This window comes from Lissotriton helveticus, chromosome 8 (genome assembly GCF_964261635.1).
Source record: "Lissotriton helveticus chromosome 8, aLisHel1.1, whole genome shotgun sequence".
Taxonomy (NCBI): Eukaryota; Metazoa; Chordata; class Amphibia; order Caudata; family Salamandridae; genus Lissotriton; species Lissotriton helveticus.
Window position 1 is genome coordinate 171,884,660 of NC_136069.1, and position 18,658 is coordinate 171,903,317.

Sequence of the window (18,658 nt, forward strand, 5' to 3'; positions counted from 1 at the left end):
TCTAGTGATCACTATATATCAGTCCAAACAACCCTTATTGATGATTGGTTGTAAGTCAACCTTATAGACCAGCTATCCTAGTAGCATGGATACGAGCAGTCTAAGGCTAAGCCTCTAGAGGGCGTGTTAAGCCAGCTGTTTTACCATCACATTACCCCTTGAACACCCAGTGAAAGGACACCACACAAGTGTTATGAAAATAAACAATGTATTTATTAGAATCACAACAACCCTGTACTCTTTATGAGGACAGGGTGCTAAGCACACAACAAAACTCTTATGAAAATACTTAAGTTAGCACGTTGTACACAAAGGCCCGAGGGGCACGAAAAACCATATACTCTAAAAGTGGAATGCGAAATTACTAGCAGGTAAGTACAGTACTAATAGGCTTTGGAATCGCTAGGACTTGACTAGGGAATCGTTAGATTACTTCTAGGAGACCTAGGGGACTCGGGTGCAGAGTGTGCACTCTCACGCGGGATGCGGGACAAAGTCTAGGGAGGCTAGTAAAGGCAAAGTTAGTGTTCACGGGCGAACCCGACCTGGTAGGGAGAAAACGACAGTGGATCCTGACCCTTGGATAGTGAGGCTATGCTGGGACACCGAAGTGCCGAAGTTACCTAGCCCAGGGGCTGCAGCTGCATAGGTCTGAAAAGACGTCGGGAATCTCGTTGCCGGACCAGGAGCCTGGAAGAAGGAAGTTGCTGGCAGGCGACCAGTGAAGAAAAGTTCGATGGATCCAAGCCTGGATCAAGGAAGAAGGAAACCTGAAAGCAGAGGGGACCAAGTTCTTGAATCACTAGCCAGTGATTAAGTGGGCACCAGGATGGCACCGGGCGAAGTCACCGCAGTCAGGTGAGTGGGCGCTGCTGGGCTCTGCAGTCTCTCGGACCAGGAGGCGTTGTCGGCGACCAGGATGGAGGTGCGAGCTGTCCCACGAAGGTTCTTGCTGTCGACGTCGCTGGACCCAGGATTGGGCAACAAGTCTTGGCAAATGCAAGGCCCACGCGGTGGACCTAAAATGGCGTCTTAGCCGGACCAGGAGGGTCCAGAGTACTTCTCCGATGGAGGGAAGCAAGGGCCAGTCTGGAGCAACCAGACCAGCAGCAGTGTTGTCGTCGGGCGTCGTTCGGAAGGCCACAAGCCAGCGGGCTAGTAGCCAAACAACGCGGTGAGCAGCAGAAAGCAGAAGGGCCCCACGCCGATCGTGGAGATGCTGGGGGGCTGCTCTTCGGTGCTGGAGCTGCTCAGGGTGGGGGCTTCTCGGACCCCAAAGCACTCACCAGGAAATTACTCGGTGGGCTTGCTGTGCAGAAGTCGTGCAGTCTTGGCGATGGCCGGTCCCTCGAGGTCTCGTCGCACCCACGGTTCTCAGCTGTGCTGTAGAGGTGGGTAGAGGTCAGAGGTGCCAGGGAAGCCGGGTCTCGTCGAGCTGGGCAGTCGGATTCCGGAGGAAGGACGTGCAGCAGACCGCAGTGTTCTTGGATGGTGCCTGCGGATGCAGGGTGACTACTCCTTAGCCACAAGGGAGAATCTTGAGGAAGAAATCGTGAAGTCCTTTCGTGGAAAGTGGTATCTTGATTCCAAAGATGATCTGATTTGGAAGGGGGCCAGTCTCTACCTTTATCTGGGAAAAAGGGGCTGGCACGCGACTAAGTCCTGCCCTAGGGGTGGGACCAGGAGGGGGGTGGTTACACCCACTTCCTTGGCGGGCTTTCCCCAGGCCAGGGGCTGGAGTGCCCCTGGAACTGGTTTCAGCCGGCCTATGCACAGTGAGCACCGGGGTGCCACTTGCAGTCACCTTCCTCTGTAGCCCTGCCTACCTGGAATACACAAAACCCTGTCTGGGACGGTGCTGGCACCGCCCCTGGCAGGAAACCCTTTGTCCTTGCCTCCTGCTCTGGGAGGACTCCCAGCAGCAGGAGGGCAGACTTGTGTCTCGGTGGCAGCATCCATTTTGTGGATGCTAAGGCTCTGTCTGACTTTAACCGGGGTTACAGGTTACATACATGTCGTGTCCCTCTAGAAGGGTGGAATGCTAACCCCGTCGCCAGAATTGGCGAGGGGTTAGTATTCCAATTCGTATGACACCTTACTCGACATGTTTTGATAAAGCGATACCAGAGTTGGCATATAACCGCGAGGATTATAATGCACTTAAGAGTATATGGTATGCGATATCAAGGAAACGGCTAAGGGATGGATCCCGAAAGCCGCAGACAGGCTCAGCTCATGCCAGAGCACCATCTCACACGATTCCATGCACTCTGCCTTCAGGATTGTTAAGGCCTGCCATAGGAGTGACTGATAGGAGACCTGTGTGTCCATTTTAGGGTTAGATATAGGTATACTATATCTAAAGCAAAGGGTGATTACACCACCTTGCCCCAGCTGTCAAGCAGCCAGTTGTGTCAGATTTGGATGGCCAGCCAGGGGTGGCATAATACATGCTGCAGCCCCTGGTAGGCCCTGGGTACACCTATGCCCTGGGTACCTAAGGTACACTGTACAGGGACTGATAAGGTGACTCAGTATCCAATTTAGATATGTACCTAAGGTACATGGAATCCATTTTACAGAGAGAGCAGTAGGCCTGGGGTCCTGAATAGCAGGGCCCCAGGTCAACTAAGTCAGAAAACCAGCAAAACACCAGGCAAAAAGTTGGGGGCAACCATAGTCAGGGATCTACCTTCCTACACGGGTGGTGCCCCTCCCGCGGCTCAGCATGCGGAGCCCGAAGGATCGGCTCTGGGTTTTCCCCCTTTCCCGGATCGGGAGCGACCCCTGCCCAGCTTCCTCAGTTTTACGAAGCGATGCATGCCATCTTTGGGCAGTCCGACTCCGCCAGTGCGCCTCCGGGCCCTGTGGAATTGGCTGGGGGCCCTGGGCCTTTGACGTCAGCGGCTTCGGCCTTGGGTCCGCAGGTCCCCTTGGATCCAGGCCTGGATCCGGGCAGCCGACGTTGACCCCGACCTCCACCCCGAGGTAGACATAGAGCCGCACCGGCGTCGACTGACACCGATCCGGCGTCAATGGGTACTTTTATGCCCCTGTTCTACCCTGGCTCTATGAGACCAGGTTGGCAGCCAGGGAGAGGGTCTAGAGACCCTTTAACTGACCAGTTAGGTTATGAAGTGGACTGGGGAGAAGAACTAGGGAAAGCTAGTGGTCTGGATACCTCCCCAGAGCTTGGCATGTTGTCTCCTCATACCGTGGCTACGGAGGATGGAGCGTCATCTCAGTGGTGTTGTGTAGGGCGGCCGAGGCTCTCCATTTCGAGCTACCTATGGTGGCAGTCAGGACTAACCTCGTGACAGAGGTGCTTCAACGAACAGCGAGCTCTTCGGAGCCCCTGCTGGTGTTTAATAAAGCCCTCACTGACATCCTTCTGGGCAACTGGTCCAGGCACAACACAGGGGATCCTGTGGACAGGATGATTGCCCGACGCCACCGCCCGGCCCCGGACAACCCCACTTAGCTATCCCAACACCCCATCCCTTACCTCCCCACCGATCCTTCCCGTACTGCAAACTGACATCTGAAAGAAACAGGTTAGTGTTAGATTCCTTACCTTAGAATATCCCCAGGCGTCAGACTGGATCTGGAAAGTTTTACGTAGCAGTACCCCTGCGCGTCGGTAGGCGTCGTCTGTGGCTCCGCGTCCGTCGTCAGTGTCGTGATCGCCGGGATGACGTGGTCGGAGTACTTAGACGCCGCCCTCGCGCGCTGACGTCAGTTCTTCTTTTTTCCGCACCAGAAAGCGCAGATCCGGGAAGAGCAGTACACCTAGTAATTTTTTTACTAAGTTTTTTTATCTATTTTGGATCACTTCTCGAGTCGACCTTCGACTCGCGGTGCCGACTCAGGCTCAACGCGGACACCGCTGTGGCGGTACCGGGGGACATCGGCATGGTCAGTCCACACCTGCCCCTGCAGCATCTGCCTCTAAGCCTTCATAGTCCGGCATTTCAGGCCCATTCCTCATCAGTGCGGGGCAGGGTCCGCCATCACCTCCCCCACTGGCGTACCATCACGTCGGACAGGTGGGTGCTGCAAATCGTCTGAAGGGGCTACTCCCTCCCCTTCTAGGCTACCCCTCCAGCCATGCCACTGCAGTACCGCCGCATGTAGGGGATCACTTGCAGCTTCTGCAGGAGGAAGTTATGGCCCTCTTGGCCAAGGGGGCCATCAAGCGCGTTCCTGGGCCAAAAGTAGGACGTGGTTGCTATTTCCACTACTTTCTGGTACCCAAGAAGGGCAAAGGAGGGCTATCCCCTATCTTGGACCTATGGAGCGTCAACGGCTTCCTCCGGAAGGAGAAGTTCAAGATGATTACTTTGGCTCAGGTCCTAGCTGCCCTGGACCCAGAAGACTTGATGGTAGCATTGGACTTGCAGGACGCATATTTCCATATCCCCGTCCTGCCAGCCCACCGGCGTTTCCTGCGGTTCACAGTAGGCCACGAGCACTTTCAATTTACCATGCTCCCCTTCGGCCTTACCAGCGCCCCACGGGTGTTCACGAAAGTGATGGCGGTGGTTGCAGCTCATCTGCGCAGATTAGGGGTTTCAGACTTCCCCCTATCTCGACGATTGGTTGTTGAAGGCAGGCTCGCCCCAAACAGTCGTCTCCCACCTCCAGACTACGGCCGACCTCCTGCACCAGCTGGGGTTCTCCATCAACGTGCCGAAGTTGCACCTGTGCCCCTCTCAGATGCTCTTCTTCATCCGAGCGGTTCTGGACTCGGCACAGTTTCCGGTTTATCCTCCCGAGCAGCAGGTTTGGGATATTCAGACTCTGATTCTGATCTTTCAGCCTTTATCCCGAGTCTCGGTCAGGTTGACGCTGCGGCTCCTGGGGCTGATGGCCTTCTGCATCCTACTGGTGCATCACACCAGGTGGCGGGTGCGGGCTCTGCAGTGGGACCTGAAGTTTCAGTGGGCCCAGCATCCAGGCAACCTGTCCGACCACGTCCTGATCTTGGAGGGCACTGCCAGACAGTTGCAGTGGTGGCTCACGAACCGCGATTGGGTCAGCGGCAGATCTCTCTCCCTTCCCCAACCGGAGCATGTAGTGGTGAGAGATGCGTCCCTCCTGGGATGGGGGACCACATGGGAGAGAGGGTGATCAGAGGCCTCAAGTGTCCGGCGGAGTCCCGGCTCCACATCAACATTCTGGAGCTGCGGGCAATCCGGCTTGCACTGAAGGCATTCCTTCCCGCTGTCTGGGAAGTGTGGTGCAGGCGTTCACGGACAACACCACCGCCATGTGGTACTAAGACAAACAGGGCAGGGTGGGGTCGTGGACCCTTTGTCAGGAGGCTTTGCGCCTCTGGACATGGTTGGAACACCAGGGCGTCACCCTGGTGGTTCAACACCTGGCAGGTTCTCTGAATGCCAGGGCGGACGAACTCAGCCGCCGGTTTATGATGGATCACAAATGGCGTTTGAAGTCAGACGTGGCGCAAGGTCTCTTTCAGCGATGGGGAGAGCCTTTGTTAGATCTATTCGCCACCGAAGAGAACGCGCATGGTCCTCACTTCAGCGCGTTAGAATTTCCAAGGCGGCACTCGCTCGGCGACGCTTTTCATCGCGAGTGGAACTGCGGTCTGTTGTACGCTTTTCCACCTATACCACTTCTACCCAGAGTGCTGAAGAAGATCCAACGAGACCGGGCCCAAGTCATCCTTGTGGCTCTGGACTGGGCACGAAGATAATGGTATCCTGAGCTACTCAGCATGTCCATTGATCTCCCCTTTCGTCTGCCTCTTCAGGAGGACCTTCTGTCGCAGCTGCAGGGGACGGTCCTCCACCCGAACCTGTCCAGTCTCCACCTACATGCATGAAGATTGAGCGGCGGCAGTTTTGATTTGCCTCCTGAAGTCTGTGATGTGATTCTGGCAGAAAAGGCGTCCCTCCACAAAGACGGTATACGCCTGCAGGTGGAATAAATTTGTGGCATGGTGCGCAGCAAAGGCTGTGGATCCTCTCTCTGCCCCCCTTTCAGAGGTTCTCCTCTTCCTTCTGTCTCTCGCCCAGCAGGGCTCTGCTCTGGGCACTCTTAAGGGCTACCTCTTGGCCAGTTCATCCTTCTTAAGGCTTCCTGATCAGCCTTCTCTTTTCAAGTCCCCTGTTGTAAATAGATTCCTGAAAGGCATCACTCACAAGTTTTCTCTTGTTCCCTTCGTGATGCCTCAGTAGGACTTGAATCTTGTTCCGACATATCTGATGTGCGCTCCCTTTGAGCCACTTCATGACTGTCCTCTTCGTCTTCTGACTCTTAAAACTGCATTCCTGGTTGCCATCACCTCCGCCAGGAGAGTTAGTGAGCTCCAGGCTCTATCTTCTAAGCCTCCTTTCCTCTCTGTCCATCCAGACAAAGTTGTTCTGAGGACTCGTCCTTCTTTCCTGCCCAAGGTAGTCACAGCCTTTCTCATTCGGCAGTCATCACCTTGCCCACCTTCTTTCCGCCTCTGCATCCTTCGAAGGAGGAAGAGAGGCTCCACCGTCTGGACCCACAACGTGCACTCTCCTGCTACCTAGATCGCTAACACCAGTTCCGGGTGGACGACCACCTCTTTGTTGGTTACGTGGGCGCGAAGAAGGGACGGGCGGTGCACAAACAAACCATCTCTCGGTGGGTCGTGTTGTGCATCAAGGTCTGTTACTCTTTGGCTAGAATGGAGCCTCCTGTTTGGCTGGGGGCCCATTCCACTCGGGCCACGGCGGCTACAACTGCCCTGGGTCGGGGAGTTCCATTGCAGGACATCTGTCAGGCAGGTACGTGGGCCTCGGTGCACTCGTTTGCTAGACACTACTACCTGGACAGCAAGTCCGGAGAGATGGCTTTTTTCGGCCATTCCGTTCTCCAGGACTTTCTGGTGTGATCTTGGTTCTTAGACCCACCACCGGGGTTGGTATTGCTGGGGTTATCTATTCTAAGGTAAGGAATCTAACACTAACCTGTTTCTTTCAGATGCACAAGTTACTTTCCTTCGGTAATGATATATCTGTAAGAAACAGTAGTTAGTGTTAGATTCCTTACCGCCCCACCCATCCTCCCCGTTCTGCGAACCGATATCTAGGGTTAAGGTATTTCCCTATGTGATCCCTAGTTTCATGGCACCAGTGTTGGTCTCTGGCATGGCTCTGCGTTCCTGGCACGGAAAGCTATGTACAAGAACTGATGTCAGCGTGCGAGGGCGGCGTCTAAGTGCTCCGACGTCATCCTGGCGATCACGACGCCGACTACGGACGCGGAGCCGCAGACGACGCCTACCGATGCGCTGGGGTACTGCTACGCAAAACTTTCCGGATCCAGTCTGACGCCTGGGGATATTCTAAGGTAAGAAATCTAACACTAACTACTGCTTCTTACAGATATATCGTTACCGAAGGTAAGTAACTTGTGCTTCTAGGGTTAAGGATTTTCACTCAGGACCCTAGTTTTGTGCACCAGTGGTCAATGTCTTGCATGGTTCTGCGCTTCCGGCCTGGAAAGTCGTGTACATAACTGACTTCAGCGCGTGAGGGCAGCATCTAAGTAACTACTACGATGTCATCCCGCCGATGACGAACGCGGAGTCGATCGACGACACCTTCCGACGGGCAGAGATTCTGCGACAAAAAAACTTTCCATATCCAGTCTGACACCTGGTGGTAATTCTAAGGTAAGGAATCTATAACTAACCTATGTTTCTTACAGATATATCGTTACAAAAGGTAAGTGACTTGTTTGTTAGTAACATCTGCAAGGTTATTTACAGCACATTTTTAGGTGAGCAGATATGGTGAATATCAGTACCCAACTACAAGAATCCCTACTTTCAATATTCCAAATGTTTCACTTAATTACACTGCATTTAATTTACTTAATTTGTATTTTTTTTTGTCTGTTTTGAAATATTGAATCACAGCTGTAAGTCTGGTGCTGTCCTGTGAAAACTTATCCATTGCCTATTTGCTGCCTTCATTTAGAGTAGTCATTAATAAGTAGTTTTGTTTTACAGATTAATCACAGAGAGTCTTTCAGGACTACATCTGAAAGAGTAAGTCCATTGTGTTAAAATCTTGTGTGTTTACCGCTTTTTATGTGCGATAGATTATTACAAGTAAAATCACAATACTTGAAGCATGATTGCCTACAGTGAGAGTTGAGTATGTTTTTTACAGTGTGGTTTATATATTTTAGCTGGCAGGCATCAGTCTCTTTGGTGTTTTTATGTAACGTAAATCCTGTGTAGGGAAAGGATTGTTTTGGCACAGGTAATATAGTCTGAGCACATGCTCGGTATATAAATCCTTCTCTGTAAAGATCCCTTCACAGATTAAAAAAAATTCTCAGAATATCTATTGCACATAGTTTTGGGCTCAAGGACTACACATGCATAAGCCTCTAAATTGTTTTCTGTAGATTCCAGTGAACACACTCCCCCATGAATGAAACAGTCATGTCCATCAATGCATTTCATACACTTGTATTTCAGGGAGAATCATCATATGGTGCCATTTGTGTTGGAGGGAGCCGATTGGTTTCACAGTCCCCTGATAGTCCTGGGACCTCATCTACCAGTGGAAAGAGCAAGGTAAAAAAACATTTTTTCTTCTTTTTCTCTTTCAATGGATATCGCCATGGACAAACTTTTATCCACAAATGTGGCCCGATGGGGGTACTTCCATTGGCAGATATTGCATAGGGCCATTTGAGCCCCTTACCATTTCTCCGGATGCTGGTTCTTCCTGTCCTATTCTTGCTTGTTTGGTCCTCTGACCTCCTTTCCTGTGTTTTTGTGTCCTCTCTTTGCCTTTCTGGACACTTTCAGATGTAGGTGGAGTTCAGAATGGCCTGCCCATGGTGTTCTTTTTATGAGCCCTTGTTTATTGGCTAACCTGTTGGTGGTGGGCCACTGGATCTGAGAAAAGTAAAAAAAATATAAACTTTTCTGATAGAGGCTTTTGACCACAGATTCCTCACCTTAGAATAAAGTTGATAAACTGGATCCGACAATTCTTCAGCAGTGCCTCTGCGTGCTGGTAGGTGACATTGATCATCTCTGCATTCACATTGTCTACATCGAAGTGACATTGCAGTGCTCAAATATGCGCCATCCCAGCATGCTGATATCAGTATCTTTCTTTCTGTGCCAACAGCGCGGATCTGGAAAGCTTCTGCTGTCATTTTGTTTTTCACTTTTTTTGATGTTATGTCGAACTATTTTTGAGCATTTGCTCTGTGTGCCTTTGGGTTTTTAAACCTTGTTGTGACTGCCACAAACAAATGTCAGTGCCAGATCCTCACTTGTTCTGTCTCTGGTGCCTGGGGTTAGAACAAGACCCCAAGGCCAACGCCGAGTGCAAGTCCATGCACCCCAAGACCATCTGCGTGCGGGTGATGAAGGTCCTGGAGGCTCATCAGAAGGTCCTGCGCAAATTCCATGTCCTATTCCTGAGGAAGATCTCATGGCTGTCCCCCCAGTTGTTCCTGCAGATGCTCCAAGACGTCTTCTTTGAATTGACTAAGTCAAAAGAGCACAAAAAGAAGTAATTGAAGCGGGTTTCCCCCTCCCGACATTGGATCCTGACCCTTAGAAAAAATAACATATTTACATCTGAAAGAGACACGTTAGTATTAGATTCCTTACCTTAGAATATCCCCAGGCGTCAGACTGGATCCGGAAATTTTTGCGTAGCAGTACCCTTGCGCGTCGGTAGGCGTCGTCTGCGGCTCCGCGTCCGGCGTCGTGGGCGCCGTGATGACGTCGTCGGAGTACTTAGACGCCGCCTCCGCGTGCTGACGTCAGTTCTTCTTTTTTCCGCGCCAGCAAGCGCAGATCTGGAAAAAGCAGTAACCCTAGTCATTTTTTTGACGAACTTTTTGATCACTTTTGATTGTTCTCGAAGTCTATCGACTCAGACGGTGCCGTAGGGATGCCCGGATTTAAGCACTGCGATGATTGCGACCGCCTGATGTCGGTCACGGATCCTCACCGCGTGTGTTTATCTTGTCTCGGCGTCGACCACGACGACAAGGCCTGCTCCGAGTGCCGGGCCCTCTCTTCGAAGGCCAGACGGGAGCGGTCCCGCAGGCGGCTCGAACTCCGGCAGTCGGTCCCGCGCCGCGAGAGGTCCCGATCCCATGGGAGGTCGAGGGACAGGTCGCTGGCTCGGAGCCACCACAGTTCCGAGGGTAGGCCGCACTCCTCCGGGTCGAAGTCGTCGTCAGGTAAGCGGCACAAGAAGTCCAAGCAGCGTCATCGCTCCTCGGACTCCCCCCGACGCTCGCGCGATGCGGCCGGGGGTTCGGGTGACTCCACGCACGCGGCTCCGACTGAGTCACAGGCGCCGCGTCCAGCCCCATACCCTACGGTCCCTGGGCTCAACGCGACGCCGGAGGAGATCGAGCGCTTCCTCATGGCCATGAGGAAACTCTCTCCTCCCACGGGCTCCGCGGCGCCTTTGGGCTCAGCGGACCCGTCTGGGACCCCTAGCGGGTCGGGGGGATCTGCCGCAGGTTCCCGTTATCCCGACGCCGCCGGCGCCTTTGGGCCCGGCGCCGAGGGGTTCAGTTGTTCCAGCGCCGCCGGCGCCTTCGGGCCCGGCGCCGCAGGACGCCGCTGGACCTCCTTTGGGATCTGGTTCGTCGCCGGTGGACCTTACGACCGCCCCGGCGTCGGACCCTCAGGTGTCGCCTCCGGCGCCGTCCTCGGGCGGCGCCGTCCCCGGTTCCACCTTCGTTCCTGTTCCGGCGCCGGGACGGCTCCGATGGGCGCCGCTCCAGACGTCGTTTGGGGAGTTTCACTTCTATGAACAGGCCCCATTAGCTGAGAACCCTGAGTTTCAGGAGATGGGTGATGAAGAGGACTGGGAGGGGTCTGAGGACCCTCTGACCAGGGAGTGTCAGTCTCATGAGTACTGGACAGGAGCCCTTGGGGAGGCCAGTGGCCTGGACACCTCTCCAGACACTGGTTTTGTCTCCCCTCCTACCGTGGCTTCGGAGGAGGGGGCAACATATAGTGTGGTGCTGATGAGGGCTGCCAAGGCCTTGGGCCTTGAGCTCCCCGTCGCGGCCGTGAGGACTAACCTCCTCACTGAGGTCCTTAAACCGCAGTCAAGCTCGGCTCCAGCCTCTGCTGCCCTTTAATGAGGCCTTGACCGACGTTCTTCTGGGCACTTGGTCCAAGCCCGCTACGGGTTCGCCCGTAGATAGGAACGTGGCCAGACGCCACCGCCCAGCCCCGGGCGACCCATGTTTCCTGTCCTCCCACCCTACCCCCGAGAGCCTGGTCATCCAGGCCTCCAATTCCCAGACCGCATTCCCGTCGGCCCCGCCGGACAGGGAATCCAAGAGGTATGACCAGTATGGGAAGAAGATCTTCTCATCCCTTAGTCTAGGCCTGCGGTCTTCCAACACCGCCTGCCTCTTGGGACGTTACACCCACTCTGTGTCGGATAAGGTCGCGGAAGTGCTGCCAGAGTGTCCGTTGGAGGTACGGGCCAAACTCGGCCAAGCCCTTGTGGAGGGCCGGGATGCAGCCAAGTATTCCATCAGGTGTGGGCTGGATACCACCGACTCGGTAGGTAGAGCGATGGCAACGACGGTGGCGGTCAGACGCCACGCCTGGCTGAGGTCCGCCAACTTCTCGGCAGATGTCCAGAGCACGCTCATGGACATGCTTTTCGATGGCCGTCGTCTCTTTGGCGACAAGGCAGACCATGCGCTTGTGCGCTTTAAGGACTCCAGGGCTACGGCCAAGTCCTTGGGCCTCTCGGGCCATCGCCAGCAATCGGCTGCCTTTCACTCCTTTCGTGGCCACGGAAGGGGTGCGCCCACACGTGCCGCCAGCCACGCTCCGCAGGGCAATACTCAACGCGGTGGCAGCCGTGGGAACCGCTGTCCGGGCGGTCGGGGGCAGCGGCGGGGTCAGTCCACACCTTCCCCCGCAGCATCCGCCTCAAAACCCTCCTAGTCCGTGCTTTCAGGCCCATGTGACGCCAGTGGGGGGCAGGGTTCGCCATCACCACCTCCACTGGCGCACTGTCACGTCGGACAGGTGGGTGCTGCAAATCGTCCGAAGGGGCTACTCCCTCCCCTTCGAGGCGACTCCTCCAGCCATGCCACCGCAGAACCACCGTGTGTCGGGGGATCATTTGCGACTTCTGCAGGAGGAAGTTACGGCCCTCTTGGCCAAGGGGGCCATCGAGCGCGTTCCTGGGCCAGAAGTAGGGTGTGGTTGCTACTCCCACTACTTTCTGGTACCCAAGAAGGGCAAAGGGGGCCTACGCCCTATCTTGGACCTAAGGAACGTCAACGGCTTCCTCCGGAAGGAGAAGTTCAAGATGCTGAACCTGGCTCAGGTCCTGGCTGCCCTGGACCCAGTAGACTGGATGGTAGCGTTGGACTTGCAGGACGCTTACTTTCATATCCCCGTCCTGCCTGCCCACCGGCGCTACCTGCGGTTCATGGTTGGCCACGAGCACTTTCAATTTACCGTGCTCCCCTTCGGCCTTACCAGCGCCCCACGGGTGTTCACAAAGGTGATGGCGGTGGTCGCAGCTCATCTGCGCAGGTTAGGGGTTTCAGTCTTCCCCTACCTCGACGACTGTTTGTTGAAGGCGGGCTCGCCCCAGACAGTCGTCAGCCACCTCCAGACGACGGCAGACCTCCTGCACCAGCTGGGGTTCTCCATCAATGTGCCGAAGTCACACCTGTGCCCCTCTAAGAAGCTCCTCTTCATCGGAGCGGTTCTGGACTCGGCGCGGTTTCGGGTTTATCCGCCCGAACAGCGGGTCCGGGATATTCAGGCTCTGATTCCCATCTTTCAGCCGTTTCGGTCAGGTTGACGCTGCGGCTTCTGGGGCTGATGGCCTCCTGCATCCTACTGGTGCATTACGCCAGGTGGCGGATGCGGGCTCTGCAGTGAGACCTGAAGTTTCAGTGGGCCCAGCATCAGGGCAACCTATCCGACCACGTCCTGATCTCGGAGGGCACTGCGAGACAGCTGCAGTGGTGGCTTACGGACCGCGATTGGGTCAGCGGCAGATCCCTCTCCCTTCCCCAACCGGAGCACGTAGTTGTGACGGACGCGTCCCTCCAGGGCTGGGGAGGCCACATGGGAGAGGCGGAGATCAGAGGCCTCTGGTCTCTGGCGGAGACCCGGCTCCACATCAACCTGTTGGAGCTCAGGGCGATTCGTCTAGCACTGAAGGCATTGCTCCCCTCTGTCCGGGGGAGTGTAGTGCAGGTGTTCACGGACAACACCACCGCCATGTGGTACTGCAACAAACAAGGTGGGGTGGGGTCGTGGATCCTTTGACAAGAGGCTCTTCGCCTTTGGCAATGGCTGGAACGCCAGGGCGTGACCCTGGTGGCTCAACACCTGGCAGGTTCTCTGAACGCCAGGGCGGACGAGCTCAGCCGTCGGTGCATGGTGGATCACGAATGGCGTCTGAACTCGGACGTGGCGCAAGGCCTCTTTCAGCGATGGGGAGAGCCTTGGTTAGATCTATTCGTCACAGAAGAGAATGCACAATGTCATCAGTTCTGCACGTTGGAATTTCCAAGGCAGCACTCGCTCGGAGACTCTTTTCGTCGCGAGTGGAGTTGCGGTCTGTTGTACGCCTTTCCACCTATACCACTTGTAGGAGAGTAGGGTCTGCAATCCTATGATCACCCAGATTTTTTGCTTTTTGCTGCACTGGTTTACGACTTTCCCTGGCTGTGGGCCTGCTAATCAGACCCACAGCCTAGCTGTTCTCTCTATCCAAATTGTACTCAGGTACTGAATTGGCACTGGGCCCTCTCCAAGTCCCTGTACCCAGGGCTGAGGTGTACCCAGAAGTCTCCCAGGGACTGAAGCATGTATTATGCCACCCCTGGGCTGACTAACTAAACTGACACAACTGGCTGCACGACAGCTGGGGCAAGGTGGTGTACTCACCCTTTGCTTTAGATATAGTATACCTATATCTAACCCTAAAATGGACACACAGATCTCCTATCAGTCACTCCTATGGCAGGCCTTAACAATCCTGAAGGCAGAGTGCTTGGAATCGTGTGAGATGGTGCTCTGGCATGAGCTGAGCCTGTCTGCGGCTTTCGGGATCCATCCCTTAGCCGTTTCCATGATATCGCATACCATATACTCTTAAGTGCATTATAATCCTCGCGGTTATATGCCAACTCTGGTATCGCTTTATCAAAACATGTCGAGTAAGGTGTCATACGAATTGGAATACTAACCCCTCGCCAATTCTGGCGACGGGGTTAGCATTCCACCCTTCTAGAGGGACACGACATGTATGTAACCCCTAACCCCGGTTAAAGTCAAACAGAGCCTCAGCTCCACAAAATGGATGCTGCCACCGAGACACAAGTCTGCCCTCCTGCTGCTGGGAGTCCTCCCAGAGCAGGAGATAAGGACAAAGGGTTTCCTGCCAGGGGCGGTGCCAGCACCGTCCCAGACAGGGTTTTGTGTATTGTAGGTAGGCAGGGCTTTAGAGGAAGGTGACTGCACGTGGCACCCCGGTGCTCACTGTGCATAGGCTGGCTGGAACCAGTTCCAGGGTCACTCCAGACCCTGTGCTGGGGAAAAGCCCGCCAAGGAAGTGGGTGTAACCACCCCCCTCCTAGTCCCACCCCTAGGGCAGGACTTAGTCGCGTGCCAGCCCCTTTTTACAGGATAAAGGTAGGAACTGGCCCCCTTCCAAATCAGATCATCTTTGAATCCTGAAACTACTTTCCACGAAAGGAACTCAAGACTTCTTCCCAAGATTCTCCCTTGTGACTAAGGAGTAGTCACCCTGCATCCGCAGGCACCATCTTAAGAACACTGCGGTCTGCTGCAAGTCTCTCCTCCGGATCAAGAATGCCCAGCTCGACGAGAACCGGCTTCCCTGGCACCTCTGACCTCTACCTGCATCATCAGTCACGCTGAGATTCGTGGGTGTGACGAGACCTCGAGGGACCGGCCATCTTCAAGACTGCACGACTTCTTTCCAGCAAGCCCGCCGAGTAATTTCCTGGTGAGTGCTTTGGGGTCCGAGAAGCCCCGACCCTGAGCAGCTCCAGCACCGAAGTGCAGCCTCCCAGCATCTCCACGATCTGCGTGGGGCCCTTCTGCTTTTTGCTGCTCACCGCGTTGTTTGGCTACTAGCCCGCTGGCTTGTGGCCTTCTGAACGACGCCCGACGACATTTCTGCTGCTGGTCTGGTTGCTCCAGGCTGGCCCTTGCTCCCTTCCAAAAGAGGAGCACCCCGGACCCTCCTGGTCCACTCAAGACGCCATTTTGAGTCCACCGCGTGGGCTTGAATTAGCCAAGGCTTGTTGCCCAATCCTGGGTAACTTCGACGCCGACAGCTTCATCCATCGTGGGACAGCTCGCCTCTCCATCCTGGTCGCCGACAACGCCTCCTGGTCCGTGAGATCTGCAGAGCCAGCGTCGCCCACTCACCTAGTCGAGGTGACTTCGCCCGGTGCCATCCTGGTGCCCACTTAATCACTGGCTAGTGATTCAAGAACTTGGTCCCCTCTGCTTTCAGGTTTCTTCTTCCTCGATCCAGGCTTGGATCCAACGAACTTTCCTTCACTGGTCGCCTGCCAGCAACTTCCTTCTTCCAGGCTCCTGGTCCGGCAACGAGATCCCCGACGTCTTTTCAGACCTATGCAGCTGCAGCCCCTGGGCTAGGTAACTTCGGCACTTCGGTGTCCCAGCATAGCCTCACTATCCTAGGGTCAGGATCCACTGTCGTTTTCTTCCTACCAGGTCGGGTTCGCCCGTGAACACTAACTTTGCCTTTACTAGCTTCCATAGACTTTGTCCCGCATCCCGCGTGAGAGTGCACACTCTGCACCCGAGTCCCCTAGGTCTCCTAGAAGTAATCTAACGATTCTATAGTCAAGTCCTAGCGATTCCAAAGCCTATTAGTACTGTACTTACCTGCTAGTAATTTCGCATTCCACTTTTAGAATATATGGTTTTTCGTGCCCCTCGGGCATTTGTGTATAACGTGCTAACTTAAGTATTTTCGTAAGAGTTTTTGTTGTGTGCCTAGCACCCTGTCCTCATAAAGAGTACAGGGTTGTTGTGATTCTAATAAATACACTGTTTATTTTCATAACACTTGTGTGGTGTCCTTTCACTGGGTGTTCAAGGGGTAATGTGATGGTAAAACAGCTGGCTTAACACGCCCTCTAGAGTCTTAGCCTTAGACTGCTCGTATCCATGCTACTAGGATAGCTGGTCTATAAGGTTGACTTACAACCAATCATCAATAAGGGTTGTTTGGACTGATATATAGTGATCACTAGAATAGTGAACACTGCACATCAGGCCAACTTCTCACATTGGTGAGCAGCGGTTGGGATTTGAGCTTGCTGTTGTTTTACCACACATGCCCTAAGAATATCTTGTGAAAGATCACATAAGTACTAAAGGTACATATAACTTAGCTTAGAATACTCTGAGTTCTACTGAACCAGCGGTTGTAGCTCCTAGGGCCTAGCACACCCTAAACTACAACTCTAGCAAGGGATCAGTAGGCAAACATATAGTGTAGGTAAGTGCACCACTTACACCTCACTAGAAAAGCATGTCTACCCAGGGAGATTCTACTGAGACTCCCCTGGTCAGTGTTGACCCTCCACAGGTCACTTCAAGATATGCAGCTCTCAGTTTCCAGGAGATGAGACTAATCTGTGTCTCCAGAAAACTGAAGCAGGGGTCTAACCCCACCATTCCCTTTCTGATAGGTCTCTTAGAGACATATGATGCCAGAAAGCTTTCTCAGTTACATGAGAACATGCCAGCCTTAGAGGGAACCTCTGGGGATCCAGACCTCCCCAACACTGCTACTGCAGTTGAGGAGGAGGAGGATCAGGAGGAACTCTCTGGGGATGAGGTAGACAAAGGTCTTGAGGTAGTCAGAAGGCTAACTAGGACCAACTTAGACTTACTTGGGCTAGGATCTGGGGGACCCCCAGTACTAACCCGAAGTGGGCCTAACCTTGGAGTTAGGAGAGATAGATCTCTTTCTAGGGACTCCAATAGATCTCTGCACTCTAATGCCTCTTCTCAGGGGAGAAGGAATCCTCCACAGAGGAGATTTACTTCCCCTCAGAGAAAAGAGCATGAAGCTAGAATGAGACAAGCTGAACTGAGGATTGAAAGGGAAGAACTTGCCCTGGCCAAAGAGAAACTTGCCTTTGCTAGAGAGCAGCAGATGAGTGGGCTTGCTCCCACTGGTGGCAGCAATCTCCCAAGAGATAGAGAGAAGGGTTTAAATACTAAACACCTGACTAAAATAGTGCCCCCCTTTAAGCAAGGGGATGATATCCAGAAATGGATGGCTGCTCTGGAGAGGGCCTGCACTGTGCAGTGCATTCCCCAGAGTCAGTGGGCAGCTATACTGTGGCTCTCCTTTGATGGTAAAGGTAGAGATAAGCTCCTCACTACAAGAGTAGAGGATGCTAACAATTACCAGGTCCTGAAGAATACACTGGTTGATGGGTTTGGTTTAACCACTGAGCAGTACAGGTTGCTGTTCAGAGACACCCAGAAAACTCAGTCTCAGGACTGGTCTGACTTTGTGGATTGTGCCACTAAGGCTTTGGAGGGCTGGTTGCTGGGTAGCAAGGTTACAGATTACACAGGATTGTATAATCTAATGATGAGAGAACAAATTTTAAACAATTGTCAGAACCAGTTGTTGCACCAGCACCTTGTTGATTCAGATCTGACCTCTCCCCAAGAATTGGGAAAGAAGGCAGACAAATGGGTCAGGACAAGGATCAAGCAGAACCAGAACCAGAACCAGGGTGGTCAGAAGAAAGCAGACCAGAAGGGTAATGTTAAGAATGAGCAAAATGACCAGAAGTCTTCACCAGGTCCCCAACAAACCAAAGAGGGTGGGGGTCAGGCTTCCCAGAAGAAGAAGACTCAAGAAGGCCAGTCGAAAAGGTGGTGCCAGTACTGTAAAAGTAAATCTCACTGGTTTAGTGAGTGCACCAAAAGAGGAGGACAAACTCCTGCCACTACAGCCCCTAAGGCAACTGCACCCCCTAGTACAGTCAGTAGTGGTAGTGTACCTCCCAAGGCATTAGTTGGGTTAACCTTGGGTACTGAGGGGTCTGACAACTTAGTTGGCACACTCACTCAGGCTGTCCTTGTCTGTTCAGGGGATATGGATATGTCCCCTGAGATAAGTCCCAATACTTTGGGCAAATACAGGCAGACACCTTTGATTAATGGCAAAATGGCTCAGGCCTATAGGGACACTTGTGCCAGTGTCACCATGGTGACACCTAACTTTGTGGACCCTGGACAGATCATGCCAGGTACTGATTTCCTGGTGACCAATGCCAGCAATGTCACTACTAGTCATAGTGTGGCAATTGTGGCTTTCTCCTGGGGTGGAGTGAAGGGACAAAAGAAAGTTGTAGTCAGTTCAGACCTCCCAGTTGATTGTTTGTTGGGCAATGATTTGGAGTCATCACAATGGTCAGAAGTGGAGCAGAGGACTCACATGGAAATGTTAGGCTTGCCAGCACATGTGCTTGCTGTGACTAGGTCAAAGGCCAGAAAATGCCCCACTGAACAGGTGCTGGATCCTGAAATTATGGACCAGACACCTTCCAAGAAGAAGAGCAGTAAGGGTAAGGC

The 18,658-nt window shown here is 53.6% G+C and overlaps 1 protein-coding gene across 3 annotated transcripts in view; it reads left to right on the plus strand.

Moving 5' to 3' along the window:
• BRWD1 (bromodomain and WD repeat domain containing 1) overlaps window positions 1-18,658 on the plus strand; it is a 2,464,655-nt gene that overhangs the window by 2,065,359 nt on the left and 380,638 nt on the right. For all 3 annotated transcript variants that reach the window (XM_078656838.1, XM_078656840.1, XM_078656839.1), the window contains 2 exons: window positions 8,012-8,050; window positions 8,489-8,587. In XM_078656838.1, coding sequence (XP_078512964.1) covers window positions 8,012-8,050; window positions 8,489-8,587 — 138 coding nt within the window. The remainder of the gene's footprint in view (window positions 1-8,011; window positions 8,051-8,488; window positions 8,588-18,658) is intronic.